The 19,310-nt window shown below is 45.0% G+C and overlaps 1 protein-coding gene across 1 annotated transcript in view; it reads right to left on the bottom strand.

The window, feature by feature from the left end:
- Positions 1 to 5,024, bottom strand: part of LGR5 (leucine rich repeat containing G protein-coupled receptor 5) — a 299,962-nt gene extending 294,938 nt beyond the window's left edge. The window contains exon 1 of the mRNA XM_077265282.1: positions 4,721 to 5,024. Within this exon, the coding sequence (XP_077121397.1) occupies positions 4,721 to 4,935 (215 nt within the window). The 5' untranslated portion in view covers positions 4,936 to 5,024. The remainder of the gene's footprint in view (positions 1 to 4,720) is intronic.
- Between the last annotated feature and the right edge of the window lie 14,286 nt (positions 5,025 to 19,310).

Below are 19,310 nucleotides of genomic sequence, written 5' to 3'. Positions count from 1 at the left end.
GAGCAGCAATGCTTTCAGCATGCCTAGGAAGAATGGCATTTGAGAAGAGCTGTAACAAGAACAGGACTGCTAAAAGGTGTGTGCAGCGCACAATAGCTGTCACACTGAGATTTCCTATTTTACACTGTTTGAAGTGATATCACATAACGCTAATGCTGGAAGTTATTGTTCCTCCCGTGGTCTATCCTTTTCTTGCTTTTACAGTATGAGAACGTGAAGCAATGTTTTCTCTGCTACACTTGGCCTCATTTAAAGGGAGTAAGTTAATCCACTAAACATTTTAGAGGGAAAACTTAAAGAATGCAAGAATGATTAAATGATAATGTTTTCAATGACACAAAAGGTAACAAAGACACAACTTCTTTATCCTTATCTGTTGACTAAATTGTTCCTTTCGAATAATATACTGTATATTCTTTATGAAGTTTGGGGAGTTGGTGAGATCATGCTTCCAAAATGTGGCACTTAAGTGGGGAGGACTCAATGACTTAAAATATCCAGAGATATTTCACATCAGACTGTGAACGGACAGAAATGCAGCTTGTTATATAGTGCTTAAAAATGTCCTATAAAAATCAGCTCCGAATTTATTAGTAGTGACGATGACCTATGCGACAATCTTATCACTCTTTAATGAATCGATAGCTAAATATGTTGCTGATTTCACTAGTGAAACTACATGTTACTCGGCTCTAGTTTTGTTTGAAAGTCACACCATAATTCCAAATATTTTTCCATTAGCTTTCTACAGAGACACTGTATTTGAGATTGCTGTTACAGTCTAGATAGTATGGCTATATTTTTAGACGGTCCATAAAATGGAAAAAGTTACAATATATGAGCCACATCTACATTCTAAGAGAGCCCAGTTATTTCTTAATGGAATTTAAGCACGTAAACTATCAGATGACTCTTATTACATCATAAACAGGCTTTGAAGGCCGCAGACTATAGCTATGAAAGGGGATATCATATTAAAACCCTTGAAAAAAGTTTGTCTATTGGTAGGATTATTTCATTTGAATCCCAGTCAACTTCTTGTCATCTTTGGCAAGTCTTATTATTCCAAAATGCTGCAGGCACCATAAATTAATTTGTACATGCTGCAGGATTACACCTAGAGGATTACTCTTCAGAGGGTCATATTAGCGATAAATACACTCTATTATCTGGCAAGCACAAAATAATATCCAGTGTGGGAGGGAGCAGAATAATCTCATTTCTACAAAACGTTCATTGTCAGGTATAATAGTGAAGCTGAATTTCTAAGCAGTCACCTGAGTGGTCTAAGAAGCCTCTTTGATCTATATAGAAGTTACCAGACAAAGGTATCATATTTACACAAGCCACTGTTGTTATTGGGAACACCTTTCCCAGCTTTAATAGCACCTCATCTGTAGCAAGGAATCCGAGCAGAAATTAAACAACATCAACAACAGCAATTCAGGGTATCTGGAGGATCCAGCGTGCTTCACACAAGAAAACAGAACCCTGGGATTAGGGCATCAAAACAAACACATAACATTGAAGCAGGATGTTGGAAGCGACCACACAAGCATCTAGAGAAGAAGCGCCTCTTCATCCTCAGACACATAAACCATGAAACAATGCCGGCAACGAACATTGGTCAGGAACATAATAAACACCATTGGTAGGCCCAAATAACAATTTACTGTCAGCCTCACATGACTGCATGCTCAACATTACTACAACCCAATGTATGGTGATACACACCGAGTCGACGCATTTCAGGCCACTCTGTGAAATTGTTTTACAAGCCTTTTCATTATAGGAATATTTTCAAACATGACTTATAATTATCATGACACATAGATAATTAGATAGATTGACATGGGATAGATAGATAGATAGATAGATAGATAGATAGATAGATAGATAGATAGATATGCTTTTTTGCTTTGTGGAGGTGATTTAATCTCAGGGGCAAAGTAACATACTGTAAATATGGGGATGGGGGGGCAATTAACAGATTTTAAAATTTAAACCATATTACTTTAAACATGCCTCCAACATTATTTCAATCACTAAGGCGTATATTGATAATTGACCTTTACTCTTTTAGTAATATGTATGATAAACTTTATACACATTTACCAAATCTCAATTTGTCATTAAAGTGTTTCTTTGGCATATTAGAAAATGCAGCTCACAAGACTTTAGTCCTATTTGAACACACTGAAAACCATGAAAAATTGTGTTAAACAAAATATCGTGCACTGCTGCATTGCAAGGTCAGCTCCAAGGGTCCCGGCTTTATTCACTAGGTCCTATAAGACATCTGTAGCTTCGTAGCTTCTGAGTGTAGATGTGCAAAGTAACAATCATATTTAGCATGCAAATCTCTAGAATATTATCGCACGCTTTCCTGTATGGCAGCTTCACTTGTGTCCTTTGTTTTAATATCGCAGTTAAAGATTACTTGCACACTTCAAAGACTTGTCTCATAAACCAAAGGTAGAGATAAAGTTTTTGCAACTGTAATCAACATTTCCCCTTGGCTCACTTGCAATAACCCTGACAATGAGAGGGACTGCACTGTAGATCATCATGAAAGTTCACAGTTTATCAATATTAGCAAAGCAAATAATATTACATCCCACCCCAGCCCCACAAGACAAACAACTCTTTGTTTCTGAAAAAAATGGACATTCTGTCATTTTTCTTCCTTTAAGCAAATGACAACAGGTTATAAGTCACATAAAAATGCTACGAAATAGAACTACAAAAGTAATAAAGGAGGAATACAAAATCCCCCCTGCCTCCTTCTGTCCCCCCAACCCTCTCCAAAAAATCAGTGTAATTTATTGCAACTAGAATGTTAAGGAATGCTTCGTAAAATGCTATCTTGAGATTTCTGTGCGCTTGTATACTTCATTATTGCGCTCTGGTTTACGGCAGCTTTTTAAGGGTAGTGTGTAACTTTTAGCAGTTAAACCCTATGATTGTATAAGAAATATCTCACAAAGGTGTAACTATTAAAGCCCAATACAACTCCTCTCAGAAATCAGTCTAGGATCTTGTTTTCCTAATACCACATGATAAGGAACATATTTACAATATACTTGATTGGTGCCTGCCAAATGGCCATGGACTGGCAGGAGTACAGCACACCATAGAATTTTTACACATAACACCAGTAGGTGTTGGAGCAGCGATACTGACTAATTCATAGAAGCTATAAGTTGTTCATATATCAGTCCTGAGCGGTAGTGCTATCTAGGAAGCTCATTACAATCTACAGGGAGCACACACACGACCCTAGTTTGGAACACTGAAATATTTTCTGCAATCACATAGGCATTTTTGGCTCCTGATAGAAAAGGCAGGTGATTTCTATAGTGGAATTTCACTACTGAAATAATATAATAAATAATACTATAATAAACATTAGCACATGAAACAATTAGTAGTATGATATACAATAAATAAACTATTGTTTTATGCCATGCTTTCTTCTTCCACACATGGTCTGTTACTGAACTTGACCCTAGATTAGTAATTTACCTACTTACTACCATTTCATGTGACTACCTGATTTATCTGGCTCATCTGCACACTAGGATTCTTCTGATCTTCCTGATTTACACAGGACAGGAGCGCTCATCCCTGATTTACAACAAAGCTGCTCCTGATGTTAGAAACAGTGATTCCGGTTATCATGGATAGCCCTTCTTTTTTGTCTTGTGATCCCTGACTTATAAGGGGACAGCTGGACGCAGTAAACATGCCCCCTTGATTTACAACGACGTCTTCGGTGTCGATACAGAATATTGTCTAATCTATCACTCAGCTATTGGATGTGAATTCAGTACTAACTGGTACCCACCTGCACAGTGCCATAATAGCTAAAGAGACCCCAATAGTCTGAGTTTGCGCTGATTCGCACTACATCATTTACACACACTGTTGACAACTGGACAGAAATGGTCAGCCGTAAAAATAGGAGCCTTAATTGTGTCTATTTAAAAAAAAATTGGGGGGTTTATTGAGGCTGGTGATACTTGACCAGGTCAATGTAAATAATAATTATCACACTTTATAGACAAATATTACTCACTTTGGGTTTCCATTGTTACCATTATAAATAATGTTGGTTGCTGATGTTTTTTGGAGGGGCTATATTGCCCAGTAATTTCAGGTGCGCTGGCCGAAGTATGCTCTGACCATATCTACAAGTTCAGCTCTGCTACATCTGTAAATTATATATCTACATCTATAGATAGATAGATAGATAGATAGATAGATAGATAGATAGATAGATAGATAGATAGATAGAGCCACCACATAAGGATGTGAACTTTCCATAGGGGATAACTAAGAAAAAACAAATATATATATATATATATATATATATATATATATATATATATATATATATATATATATATATATATATATATATATATATATATGTCCCAAAATACCTATCAGCATGCTTGGTCCCAACCTGGGAATTGGCAAATCTCCACAGTAATAATTGAGTGAGCCATGAGGATGCGATGGCTATTATTCCAGGAGGCATGGCTGCCCAGGGCCAGCACTGGCTACCTCTGCACCACATGGCACCGGCAGCGCCACAGTGCATGCAGGCGCTATATGCATCATTGACAAGGCAGTGCTAATGAGCACGGTACAGTAAGGAGAGGGGCTCCCTGAGGAGTAGTGGGCTCCCTGAGGAGTGGGCATGTGTGCCACTTACAGGTAGGAGGTGAAGATGCTGACATTGGCTGGCACGGCAGTGAGCCCCCGGTCTGAGCAGTCCACTCTCATCATCATCCCGTCCTGGTCACACACACAGGGGCCGGGGCAGCTCCGATGCTGCTGCTGCTGCTGCTTCCCCAGCCTGGCCGCGCTAACGAGCTGCAGGGTGCACAGAAGCGAGCACACGAGCAGGCAGCTCCGGGACGTGTCCATGCTGTACGGTAAGTCCTCGGTGTAGCAGGACGGCGCTGACGTGACTGACAGTGCGCCCGGTGCAGCTGCCGCCTCCGCTCTCACTTCACTGGCCGCAGCATCTCGCACTGCGTTATTATACAGCACTGGAAGCCTGAACTGCGCGCCCAGTGACGTCACTGCAGGCACCAGAGCCACTCACAGGACGGAGCGGGAGTCGATGCCCTCCGCTCGCTGCAGCCTGTGGAGCCCACCACATAGTGCCTGGCACTTGTAGTACTACACTCACTGCACATTAGTGCACGAGATGCAGCGTGCCCCATGTGTGCACTAGGTTATAATGCACAGGTAGCATAAGGAGACATTGAAGTGGGGCAGCTTATCATCATCAGGGTCTAGTCACACTGTCTTTTTCACCATTTTATTTAGAGAAAAAAGTGATAAAATGCTGAAAAGAATAGATCTATTTATACGTATGTAAGCATGTGTTGTTCATATGCTCAGGCTTTTGAGCTTTTTATAGAGGAGTGGCCCTCAGGTACCAGGGTTGCGGACAGCCCAGAATATACAGGACGCCATAAAATAAGGCACATTTTTTGCCCTGTCCTTAAAAAAAATGTAAGGCTTCTGTGATTTTTTTTTTTTTGAAACTGAAGAAACTTGTAAAGATAATATTGGCTGTACTTATCAATCTCCAGTGAGGGCAGCCGACGTCGCCTCAGAATTACCAGCTGCAGACACGGGGCACTGATAATCATAGTCATGTATTATGGGTTTCCAACGTGTCCATAAAAAATATTGTCTGTCCGTGATTTTTTGATAAGCGGTCCAGAACAAAAAAAGTCAAGCTGGCAACCGTGAGAGATACCCTCCCTGTGTCCAGCGTCGGCTCCCCGCCATGGTGCACTGAATACAGTGATGAGGTAACGTCAGCAGTACACGTATCACTGCCCTAGCCAGTCACTGAGCTCAGTGTGGCACGCCGTCCACCTCAGTGTATGAACTGTGAGCTCAGTGTGTGGCCTAAGGGCTCCTTCTCACTTGTGAGAAATACGTCCGAGTCTCACAGGTAAAAACCCAGCTCTGGCACCGGCACTTCAGAGTGGAGCGTGCAGCCGCAAAGCAATACATGGAGCTGCACGCTCTGCTCCCAAGTGCCGGTGCCAGAGCAGGGTGTTACCATGCGAGACTCGGCCGTATTTCACGCAAGTGAGAAGGAGCCCTTAGGCCACGTTCACATGTTCAGTATTTGGTCAGTATTTTACCTCAGTATTTGTAAGCCAAAACCAGGAATGAGTGATAAATGCAGAAGTGGTGATGTGTTTCTATTATACTTTTCCTCTGATTGTGCCACTCCTGGTTTTGGCTTTTAAATACTGAGGTAAAATACTGACCAAATACTGAACGTGGCCTAAAGCGGCAACTGAAGTGACATCACCACTGTACTTAAAACACTGGAGCAGCATCGGGAGCTGGCACTACACAAACGGAAGGTAATTGCTGAGTTTGTTATTCTATGTATTTTAAGCAGCCTATGACCAACGTTTCTGAAACATTTGGGAAAAAAATGCTCAAAAAATGCTAATGAAAAAAACACTGGTTAACCCCTTCATGACCTTGGGATTTTCCGTTTTTCCGTGTTCGTTTTTCACTCCCCTCCTTCCCAGAGCCATAACTTTTTATTTTTCCGTCAATTTGGCCATGTGAGGGCTTATTTTTTGCGGGACGAGTTGTACTTTTGAACGACATCATTGGTTTTAGCATGTTGTGTACTAGAAAACGGGAAAAAAATTCCAAGTGCAGTGAAATTGCAAAAAAAGTGCAGTCCCACACTTGTTTTTTGTTTGGCTTTTTTTGCTAGGTTCACTAAATGCTAAAACTAACCTGCCATTATGATTCTCCAGGTCAGTACGAGTTCAGAGACACCTATCATGACTAGGTTATTTTTTATCTAAGTGGTGGAAAAAAATTCCAAACTTTGCTAAAAAAAAAAAAAAAAAAAAAAAATTGCGCCATTTTCCGATACCCGTAGCGTCTCCATTTTTCATGGTCTGGGGTCAGTTGAGGGCTTATTTTTTGTGTGCCGAGCTGGCGTTTTTAATGATACCATTTTGGTGCAGATATGTTCTTTTGATCGCCCGTTATTGCATTTTAATGCAATGTCGCGGCGACCAAAAAAACGTAATTCTGGCGTTTCAAATTTTTTTCTCGCTACGTCGTTTAGCGATCAGGATAATGCTTTTTTTATTGATAGATCAGGCTATTCTGAACGCGGCGATACCAAATATGTATAGTTTTGATTTTTTTTTAATTGATTTATTTTGATTGGGGCGAAAGAGGGGTGATTTAAACTTTTATATTTTTTTAATTTTTTTCACATTTTTTTTACTTTTTTTTTACTTTTGCCATGCTTCAATAGCCTCCATGGGAGGCTAGAAGCAGGCACAGCACGATTGGCTCTACTACATAGCAGCGATCTGATGTTCGCTGCTATGTAGCAGAATTGCAGGTGTGCTGTGAGCGCCGACCACAGGGTGGCGCTCACAGCTGCTGGGGATCAGTAACCATAGAGGTCTCAAGGACCTCTATGGTTACTATTCTGAAGCATCGCCGACCTCCGATCATGTGACAGGGGTCGGCGATGCGATCATTTCCGGCCGCCTGGCCGGAAGCGGTAGTTAAATGCCGCTGTCTGTGTTTGACAGCGGCATTTAACTACTTAATAGGCATGGGCAGATCGCGATTCTGCCCGCGCCTATTACGGGCACATGTCAGCTGTTCAAAACAGCTGACATGTCCCGGCTTTGATGCGGGTTCACCGCCGGAGCCCACATCAAACCGGGGCTTCTGACCTCGGACGTACTATCCCGTCCGAGGTCAGAAAGGGGTTAAAAATGCAGAAAAATCATTCAGGAAATGACCAAAAAATGCTCTTTGAGCTTAAAAAACTCCAATATAAGGCCGGGGTCACACATGCGTGTTTTACGTACGTAAGAGCGCAAAAACTACGTACGTAAAACTCGCATTACATATGGCACAATGCTTCTCAATGGGGCTGCTCCTATTAGCCGTATATTACGGTTCAGTATTATACGGCTTTCTACGGCCGTACAAAATCGCAGCATGCTGCGTTTGTCAGCGTATTGCGCAAATAATACGCCAATGAAAGTCTATGGGGGAGAGAAAAATACGGATTCCACACGGACCTGCAGTGTGAGTTGCGAGAAATACGCAGCGGTGTTATTGAAAAGTCGGTAATTCAATTGCCGGCTTTTTCCTTCTCCTGCACAAACCCGACAGGATATGAGACATGGTTTACATACAGTAAACCATCTCATATCCCCTTTTTTTTGCATATTCCACACTACTAATGTTAGTAGTGTGTATGTGCAAAATTTGTGCACTGTAGCTGCTAAAATAAAGGGTTAAATGGCGGAAAAAATTGGCGTGGGCTCCCGCACAATTTTCTCCGCCAGAATGGTAAAGCCATTTTGAGGGCAGATATTAATAGCCAGGAGAGGGTCCATGGTTATTGGCCCCCCGTGGCTACAAACATCTGCCCCCAGCCACCCCAGAAAAGGCACATCTGGAAGATGCGCCTATTCTGGCACTTGGCCACTCTCTTCCCACTCCCTGTAGCAGTGGGATATGGGGTAATGAAGGGTTAATGCAACCTTGCTATTGGAAGGTGACATTAAGCCAGATTAATAATGGAGAGGCATCAATTATGTCACCTATCCATTATTAATCCAATTGTAGGAAAGGGTTAAAAAACACACACACACATGATTAAAAAGGATTTTAATGAAATAAACACAGCGGTTGTTGTAATAATTTATTGTTCTCGCAATCCATCAGGAACACCCTCGCTTGGAAAAATAATAAACGCACAATATACACTCACCGGCCACTTTATTAGGTACACCTGTCCAACTTCTTGTTCACACTTAATTTCTAATCAGCCAATCACATGGCGGCAACTCAGTGCATTTAGGCATGTAGACATGGTCAAGACAATCTCCTGCAGTTCAAACCGAGCATCAGTATGGGGAAGAAAGGTGATTTGAGTGCCTTTGAACGTGGCATGGTTGTTGGTGCCAGAAGGGCTGGTCTGAGTATTTCAGAAACTGCTGATCTACTGGGATTTTCACGCACAACCATCTCTAGGGTTTACAGAGAATGGTCCGAAAAAGAAAAAAAATCCAGTGAGCGGCAGTTCTGTGGGCGGAAATGCCTTGTTGATGCCAGAGGTCAGAGGAGAATGGGCAGACTGGTTCGAGCTGATAGAAAGGCAACAGTGACTCAAATCGCCACCCGTTACAACCAAGGTAGGCCTAAGAGCATCTCTGAACGCACAGTGCGTCGAACTTTGAGGCAGATGGGCTACAGCAGCAGAAGACCACACCGGGTACCACTCCTTTCAGCTAAGAACAGGAAACTGAGGCTACAATTTGTACAAGCTCATCGAAATTGGACAGTAGAAGATTGGAAAAACGTTGCTTGGTCTGATGAGTCTCGATTTCTGCTGCGACATTCGGATGGTAGGGTCAGAATTTGGCGTAAACAACATGAAAGCATGGATCCATCCTGCCTTGTATGGAGCATCTTTGGGATATGCAGCCGACAAATCTGCGGCAACTGTGTGATGCCATCATGTCAATATGGACCAAAATCTCTGAGGAATGCTTCCAGCACCTTGTTGAATCTATGCCACGAAGAATTGAGGCAGTTCTGAAGGCAAAAGGGGGTCCAACCCGTTACTAGCATGGTGTACCTAATAAAGTGGCCGGTGAGTGTACATACCTTCTGATGTCAGATCACGTCCCACGATGTAATCCATCTGAAGGGGTTAACTGTTGTGGATTCTGTTTGTGGGCTCCCTCTGGTGGTTACTGCTGGTACTGGGTGACTTTGGTGGGTTGCGGCCTTTGGTTTCCACCTGTCCATCAGTGGCTGGGTGTTTCCTATTTTACCTGGCCTTTCTGTCATTTCCCTTGCCGGCTATCAATGTATTCAGATGTGCTCTGTTTGGTTCCTGCCTACCTGCTCCCAGATCTTTCAGGATAAGCTAAGTGCTGATTTTCAGTTGTTTGGTTTTTTGTCCAGCTTGCTTATTATGTCTCTATGCTAGCTGGTAGCTCTAGTGGACTGAGGTTCTCCCCATGTGCCATGAGTTGGCACATGGGTTCTTGTAATCTCAGGATGGTTTTTTTGATTAGGGTTTTTTGCTGACCGCTCAGTCCCCTTTTGTATCGTTCTGCTTTCTAGTTTACAGCGGGCCTCAATTTGCTAAAACTATATATATCATCTCTATGTGTGTGCCTTCCTCTCATTTCACCGTCAATACATGTGGGGGGGCAACTATATCTTTTGGGGTTCATTCCGCTGGAGGCAAGTGAGGTCTTTATTTTCTCTGCAGTGCTAGTTAGCTCTTAGGCTGGTGCGTGGCGTCTAGAACCAACGTAGGCACGCTCCCTGGCTATCTCTAGTTGCGTTTGTCAGGCGTAGGGCAGCGGTCAGCCCAGGTTCCATCACCCTAGAGCTCGTCCGTAATATATTTGTACTTTGCTTGTCCTGTGCTATCCCTAGCCATTGGGATTCATGACAGTTAACTAATATTACAGGCAGGAGCCCTGCTAATGCAGCTGTGCTCCGTGCCTGTAATCCCCGGCGAATGAATGAAATGTAGGTCATTGACCTACATTTCCTTCAGTCGCGGTGATGCGCCCCCTGGTGGATGTCCTCATATGACCTGGAGCGTGGGAAAAAGTTCCCAGGCTGCAGTTCATGAGAACATCCACCAGAGGGCGCCTCACCGCGACTCAATGTAAGTACAGATCCAGCTTTCCTTTCAGCACCCGGGGATTACAGGCACCAGCGAGTGGTTTATCGCAGCTCGTGCCTGTAATATTAGTTAACCCCTTTAGATGGATTACATCGTGGGACGAGACGGTTCACCAGAAGGTATGTATCTTGTGCGTTTATTATTTTTCCAAGCGAGGGTGTTCCTGATGGATTGCGAGAACAATAAATTATTACAACAACCGCTGTGTTTATTTCATTAAAATCCTTTTTAATCATGTGTGTGTGTGTTTTTTAACCCTTTCCTACAATTGGATTAATAGTGGATAGGTGTCATAATTGACGCCTCTCCATTATTAATCTGGCTTAATGTCACCTTCCAATAGCAAGGTGGCATTAACCCTTCATTACCCCATATCCCACCGCTACAGGGAGTGGGAAGAGAGTGGCCAAGTGCCAGAATAGGCGCATATTCCAGATGTGCCTTTTCTGGGGTGGCTGGGGGCAGATGTTTTTAGCCATGGGGGGGGGCAATAACCATGGACCCTCTCCTGGCTATTAATATCTGCCCTCAGTCACTGGCTTTACCATTCTGGCGGAGAAAATTGCGCGGGAGCCCACGCCAATTTTTTCCGCCATTTAACCCTTTATTTTAGCAGCTACAGCGCTGAAATTTTGCACATACACACTACTAACATTAGTAGTGTGGAATATGCAAAAAAAATGGGGATATGAGATGGTTTACTGTATGTAATCATGTCTCATATCCTGTCGGGTTTGTGCAGGAGAAATGAATAGCCGGCAATTGAATTACCGGCTGTTCACAGATATCGTGCTGAATGAAATCTAAATACAGAATATATATATATGTGTCTCAATGACATATATATATATATATATATATACTGTATATATGTTTTCCCTAACATTTGAGCACATAAATCCATTAGATGTCGGTTTTGCAAGCCTGCGCGAAAATCTCGCAGTACGGATACCATACGGATTACATACGGAGGATGCCATGCGCAAAATACGCTGACACACCCTGACTACGGATCAATATTTTGGGAACATTTCTCCGTATTACGGCCGTAGTACGGACGTATAATACGTGGCGTATTGTCTTACGCCATGTGTGACTCCAGCCTAATTGAGAGTTTCCTGAAACATCTGAATCAGACTTTCGAAAGAGAGCAAGCTATTAAAAGATGTCATTGCATGTTCCCACTTCGCTTAAATACTTCTTTTTTTCAGCAGTGTTTTTTTGTGCAAGAAATTATGCTTTTCGCTGCCCAAACAAAGTGGATGTGCTTCATGAAACCTCCTGCCCGCTGTGCAGGGCCGGATTTAAGAGGTGGGTGGCCCGGGGCCCATTTTGGAGGGAGGCCCAATTTTCAAAGTGCTGCAATATGTAATGCAAAAACACAAAATGAACGAATGCAAGTTTATTTACAAAAATCATTTATGCAGAGTAATTCAAGAAAAATCATTCATTTTTTACAATCCGGGCACTTTCCTTGATTTTCGTTCTGCAAAATCACTAATGATGTCACTAAAGTCCAATTCAGGCAGTATATCTGACCTTGTCAGCCCTTGAAGTCCTGAAAGGGCGTTAATGATTAAAATATGTACATATGTATCTATGTATATTGTAGAAGTTTGGGCTGTCTATATCAAAGACTGCTGCTGGGCTCTATATATCAGAGGCTTCTGCTGGGCTGTATATGTATGAGGGGCTTCTGCTGGGCTGTATATATACTGTATATGAGGGGCTGCTGCTGGGCTGTATATATATGAGGGGCTGCTGCTGGGCTGTATATGTCAGAGGCTGTTTACCTGTATATATCAGAGGCTGTTGCTGTGCTGGCTATATATGTATGAGAGGCTTCTGCTGGGCTGTATATGTATGAGAGGCTTCTGCTGGGCTGTATATATATATGAGGGGCTTCTGCTGGGCTGTATATGTATGAGAGGCTTCTGCTGGGCTGTATATATATATGAGGGGCTTCTGCTGGGCTATATATGTCAGAGGCTTCTGCTGGACTCTATATGTCAGAGGCTTCTGCTGGACTCTATATGTATGAGAGGCTTCTGCTGGGCTGTACATGTATGAGAGGCTTCTGCTGGACTGTATATGTATGAGAGGCTTTTGCTGGGCTGTATATATTCAGCGCCCCAGAGTCCTGGTCGTTGCAGTATTGTTGCTCCTCCACCAGGGGGAGTGATGGTACGTCTGATGGCACTAAAGGAGTTCACCTGACCAGGTATCACAGTCACACACTACACTTCACACTCCGGCCACCAGGGGGAGCAAAAGGTCCTATCTATTAGGCCACTCCTCACACTCTGGTAAAACTGGGGGTTGGATAGGAAGTTTGAGAGAAAGCTGTCTGGGTGCGACCCAGGAAAGACCTGTCAGGCAGACAGGGAGAAAAGGAGGAACATCTCAGCCGCAGACAGAGGTCCCTGTCAGGGGTGGGATCCTGGCAGAGACTTAGCAAGAGGTAGAACGTTATGGAGCTGCGCCTGCACCTGATTGCGGCAGCATCCTAAGAAAGGACAAGAAGCGGAGTATATTGTGGAGAAGTGAGAAACGAGATCACAGCACAAGGAGATAATACCGAGAGGAGTCTTGCCCTAAGACCGGCAACATCCTTCTGAGGTGCGTAGCCGGTGGCCGGAACACCGAGGGAGTAATAGGCTCTACGCATTACTTCAAACAACGGCAGGACAGTTAATTCCAAGTTGGCTGCCCAACCTTTAACCTAATGAAGACAATGGAGGCAAATTGTGGGAGAGGGGCGTCTCTAGGGTCCCTATAAAATAGCTCCAGGCCTACCCCGTCATACGGGTCGTCCTATCCATATCATCTGGGGGACGGAGAGAGAATATCAGAAACATACACAACAGTTGTGAGGACTATCCCGTGGTGCTCAGCAGGGAAGTACTACAACACACAGGCGCTAGTAGGAAGGCTACTGATGTCCACCTGCAAAGGGAACTCTGGATGTGCCTTCGGACCGACTGGATTCAGCTAGCCCTGTTAGCAGTGCTCTGGATTGTGGACACTGAAGTCTACAGTAAAAGGTAAAGAGACTGCAACCCTGTGTCCTCGTTATTTACTGCGACCTACATCATCATCATCTACCTTACTGGGAAGCCCTGGGGACATACTTCACCTGTGGGAAGGTACACCATCTAGCTGCTATAACATCACCCCAGTGGACCCCTCAGCAGCGTCGGTCACCCTGACCAAACACCACAGGTGGCGTCACGAACACTTGACAAACTAATCCGCCTTTTAATTGGGCGCCCCTTAGCAGGGCCACGGACCGGGTCGGGCCACCGTGACATTCCCAGAATCGAGACCGAGGGACCCGGTACCGAGTACCCCACTGCCCTGCGCCGGGGGCGATCCAAATCTTGGCGTCACAAACAGGATCTACTTAAGCCTGAAAATCAGGTCATGTGTGCCTAAGAACTGTGTCGGAATTGTGCTTGAACTGTGATTTATTGCCAAGACTGTGTATTGCCATTTGCCGCCAAAAGTTCCCGCCAAAACCGCCGCCATTACAGCGCCACGAGGAGCGCAGGAGAAGAAGAAGGGCGTGCCATGGGAGGGGACTACCAAAGCAGCGCCAAAAGTGATGACCGCCCTCTCGGACTACTGCTGCAAGAAGGCGAAGTGCCCCGGAGCACAGGAGGACCGCCCCTTGATGTGCAACGGCGGGAACCAGGACAAGAAGGAGCACCACCCCCAGAAAATGGCGGAGCCATGTGCATGTGTGGCCCCAGACCTTGGAGAAGTGAAGACGACCAGCGAGTACCTGAACGACGACGAAGTGATCCCGGACTGTCCCCGCCGACCAGAGGCGGATCCGAACCCACCACCACTGGAAGATCCGAACCCCTTGGAGCCGCGGGCGGAAGAGCTGAGCCAACCTATCCCGAACACGGAGCCAGCAGATGTGAAGCAATGGAAATCGGACCTGTGCCAGAGGGTCGCATTGGAAGAACCACTTTCCGAGCCGCAGCCGATTCCAATGTCCTCATCAATGGAACAGATCGGCGTCGGTGGAACCACATCAGACGCAGGTATGGAAAACGCCCCTGCTCTACCGACCGATCATGCTCCTGTGACCGCTGCCCATCCCGGCAGTGACCAATTCCCCGCCGCTGAGCTCGTCGTGGTAGCCCCTGACACCGTGGAGAAGACAGTGCCTCCGTTACCAACAGCTATGGGAGAACCACTAGACGTGAGCTCTGAGGGGGTGATCTTCCAATGGGACTCGCCAAGGACCAGACCAGACGGGTCCCGAGAAGAAGGGATCCATATTGCTGTGCTCACTTGGGAGCAGTACCAACAATGCCTAATTTCACACTGGAAAAACCGAAAGGAGACAGAACAACGAGACCCACCGAGAGTACAAAAACCGAAGACCGATCGCGGTAGTAAGAACTTGGTAAAACAGGGAACTGTACTAGCCTTTCACCCGAAACGGGGTTGGGGCTTTATACAGGAACCGGGACTACCGACTGAAGTCTTTGTTACCAGCTATGACGTGGAGGTCCAATACCGCGATGGATATCGGAATCGGATCTTACGCAGAGGGGACCGGGTGACCTACACTCGCCATCGGAGTGCACAAGGCTGGTGCGCTCGGAATGTCAAGCGATGCGAGCCTGCAGTAGCACCACCCGCCGTCCTGACTACGACTAACTCTGAATTGACAAATCCTACTACTACCACCACTGTGTGCATTATTGCCGCTACTGAACTTGCTACCAAAACTGACATTCAAATCCAGACCCCTGGTGACCTGCCTGCACCTGAGGAACGAACCACTGACACTGACGCCGCATCAGACGAGAACACGGAACCAAAGCTTCCCCAGTCAGGAAGTGTTCCCTACCAACTGATGCCTTTCAGCCTACTATGAGAATAAACCTGGGAGCCACGAGTATGTAAATAGTTAACTGTTTGTTTTCTTGTTTTGCTGCTAAAACCCATTTAGGGCTACTTCTTAAAGGGATCCCTTTGTTGACCCAGGATCCCTATTGTTCCCAGTTTGCACAAGTTCATCATTGTTCTAAAAGACTGCCGAATCATGGACGGTGAATGGTTCACAAACTGTCGCTGTATATAGTTTGCACCTTCTTAAAGGTGCTCCCTACTGGTTTTACAAAAAAAAGAGCTTTTTGAAGAGACTGTTCCCGACTACAGCGTGGAAGTTCTTGCTTTGAACAGACTTGCAAATTAGTGATTTGCACTACCTCAAAAGAGACTTGGTTCCCCTTTAAAGGGAATGTTAATCTGTAGCACTTAGCCTAGAACATGATAATGTTGCCTTAAATAGCTAGATAGTAATAATGTTTTATATAGTGATAGTATGTAGTTAGTAAAGATAGTGATAAGGAATAGAAGTGTTGATAATGTTCTTTAAATAAAATTGAAGTTAAAGTAATTGCTAGGTTTCATAGAATTAGACTAAAGTAAGAATGCAGTAGGCCCGGAGGGGTAGACAGATAGTCCTGCATACGTGATAGTAAAAGAGAAAAATAAAGAAAATGTTGATTTATACTGCAGAATTTTATAGCATGCCTTTAGTGGGTACACGCCCTTAAAGGAAAAGTTTGCACTTAGTAGATAGTAGATAAAATACCCGTATGTGTTATAACAGTTACTTATAGTTAGTTAATTAATAAGTGTTATTTAAAATCTTAAGCACAATGTAAATATGTTCTTGTTTGTAATGTTCAAGTGTCCTCACCTCCCATAAAGGGAAGCACTGTTATATTTAATTGTTTACAGCATTCCAAAAATGTTGTATGTCTTTTGCTAACATGTATTGTTGTTCTTCTTTTCCCAGTCCGGGAGTACTAGATTTAATGGGGGGGGGAGTGCAGCGCCCCAGAGTCCTGGTCGTTGCAGTATTGTTGCTCTTCCACCAGGGGGAGTGATGGTACGTCTGATGGCACTAAAGGAGATCACCTGACCAAGAATCACAGTCACACACTACACTTCACACTCCGGCCACCAGGGGGAGCAAAAGGTCCTATCTATTAGGCCACTCCTCACACTCTAGTAAAACTGGGGGTTGGATAGGAAGTTAGAGAGAAAGCTGTCTGGGTGCGACCCAGGAAAGACTTGTCAGGCAGACAGGGAGAAAAGGAGGAACATCTCGGCTGCAGACAGAGGTCCCTGTCAGGGGTGGGATCCTGGCAGAGACTTAGCAAGAGGTAGAACGTTACGGAACTGCGCCTGCACCTGATTGCGGCAGCATCCTAAGGACAAGTGTAGCGCCCCCACTGCCGCAGGGCTGAGGGGTACCCGGTACCGGGCCTCTGAGTCTCTGCTCTGGGGTTGTCACGGTGGCTAGACCCGGTCCGTGACCCTGCTGAGGGGCGCGCAATGATAGATGTGGATAGTGGTGGTGCGGTGCAGTAAATAACGAGGACACCAGGTTGCAGTCTCTTTACCTCTTTACTGAAGGTCTCTGGGTCCTCAGTCCGGAATATGGTTCACCAGGCTGCGCAAGTCCGGCCGGTCCAATGGCACCTCCAGAGTTCTCCTTGCAGGTGGAAATCTGTGCCTTCCTGCTAGCGCTATGTGTTGTGGTCCTCCCCTGCTGTGCTTACGGGATAGTCCCCACAACTGTTGTGCCTGTTTCTCGTGTTCCCTCACAACCCGATTAGATGATCTTCTGCTAATCTTCCGTCCCTCCCAGGTGTTATGGTTGGGACGCACCCGTATGACGGGTAGGCTCGGAGCTCTTCCGGGACCCTAGAGTCGCCCCTCTCCACAGGTTGCCCCCTATGTCTGCGTAGGTGATTTAAGTGAGACAGCCCGCCTGTGACTGACTGTCCTGCCGTTGGTTCGAAGTATGGCTTAGAGCTCTGTACCTCCTCGGCGTTCCGGCCGCCGGTTGTTTACGCCTCAGTAGGATGTTGCCTCGATCTTACAGCACGACTCCTACTGGTATTCTTCTTGCTTTGATCTCGTTTCTCACTCAGCACAATAAATCTCGCTTCTTGTCCTTTTTTAGGGCACCGCCGCTATGAAGTGCAGGCGCGGTCCCGTAGCTTTCTCTCTGTTTGCCAGGCCTCTGTCAGGATCCCACCCCTGACAGGGACCCTACCGAATCTTTCCCTGCAACACCCTCTGCCACAAGGTGTTGCCTGGTTCGTACCCAGTCAGCGTTCTCCCTAACTTCCTGCCTGACCCCCAGTTTTACCAGTATGTGAGGAGTGGCCTAATGAATAGTACCCTTAGCTCCCCCTGGAGGCCCGACTGTGAAATGTATTGGTGTATGTGATACCTGGTCAGATGAACTCCTTCAGTGCCATCAGACGTACCATAGCCCCCCTTAGCGGCGGAGCCACAGTACTGCAACGACCAGGACTCTGGGGCACTGCACTCCCCCCCCGGTTAAATCCAGTACTCCTGGACTGGGAAGAAAACAACAATACATGCCAGCAAAAAGACATACAATTTTTGTGAGTGCAATAACAATAAGCATATTTGAACAGAGCTTCCCTTTATGGGAGGTGAGGACACTTGAACGTTACAAACATGGTAAAATACTTTTAAATAACTTACTATAAATAACTTTTCTTACCCAACCGGGTATTCTACTAAGTGCAAAATTTTTAAACATTAATTTAACATTGCCTTTAAGGATGTTCACTCTGAATCCACTAAAGACCTTCTTATAACACATTATAAGGCTTAAGCAACTGTGCTACATTCTCCTACTTTACGTCTGCAGGACCGCCTGTCCTAACTGCTCCAGGCCTGCTGCCTCTCCTTTCTGTTACAGGACCGCTCCTTTCCGCCCGAGCCTACTGTCCTTCCACTACTATACACAGTATAGAACATATTTTTCTTTCAGTTCAAGATCACTGAGCCATCCCTATATGGCTCCTAAGAGGACTCACCAACTAACCCCTACAGGTTCACTTTCTGTCCTCATTCTTCTATTAACATTATTAAACATTTCTTACAATCAACTAGTTGGCTACATATAACTTTCACATATCAACATCATCAATACTTTCTTTTTCAAGACATTATTGCCATTCAACCATCTTAAGGCAACACTGTTCATAAGTGCAAGATGTGAAAATCCCCTTTAAGAGGGGACCAAGTCTCTTTGAGGTAGTGCAACTTCTCAAGCTGCCAGTCCGTATGCAGCAAGGACTCCAGTGCAGGTTCCAAGAACCGTATCTTCGCAAAGAGTCCGTCTTTTATGTAAAACCAGTAGAGAGCACCTTTAAGAAGGTGCAAACTATATACAAGGAGTTTGTATCATGCATTGTTCATGATTCAGCAGTTCTGGATAACTTGTGCAAACGTAGAAAACAAACAAAAACAATAGGGATCCCGGGTCAACAAAGGGATCCCTTTAAGAGTTAACCCTGGTCGGGTATAAAGCAGCAAAAAGCAGGGAAACAAACAGTTAACTATTTACATGTTCAGGTTTCCGAGGTTTAGTTGGACGGCTTCCAGGGCTGCACCTGGCACTTAACCCTTCTTGGCCTGGGAAAAGTGAGGTCCAGGGTTACACCCAGTGCTGGACAAACGCCGTTAATCC

The sequence above is a fragment of the Ranitomeya variabilis genome, chromosome 5 (assembly GCF_051348905.1).
Source record: "Ranitomeya variabilis isolate aRanVar5 chromosome 5, aRanVar5.hap1, whole genome shotgun sequence".
In the NCBI taxonomy this organism is placed as follows: Eukaryota; Metazoa; Chordata; class Amphibia; order Anura; family Dendrobatidae; genus Ranitomeya; species Ranitomeya variabilis.
Note: the sequence above shows the minus strand (reverse complement) of the source record. Positions and strands in the feature narration are given on the sequence as shown.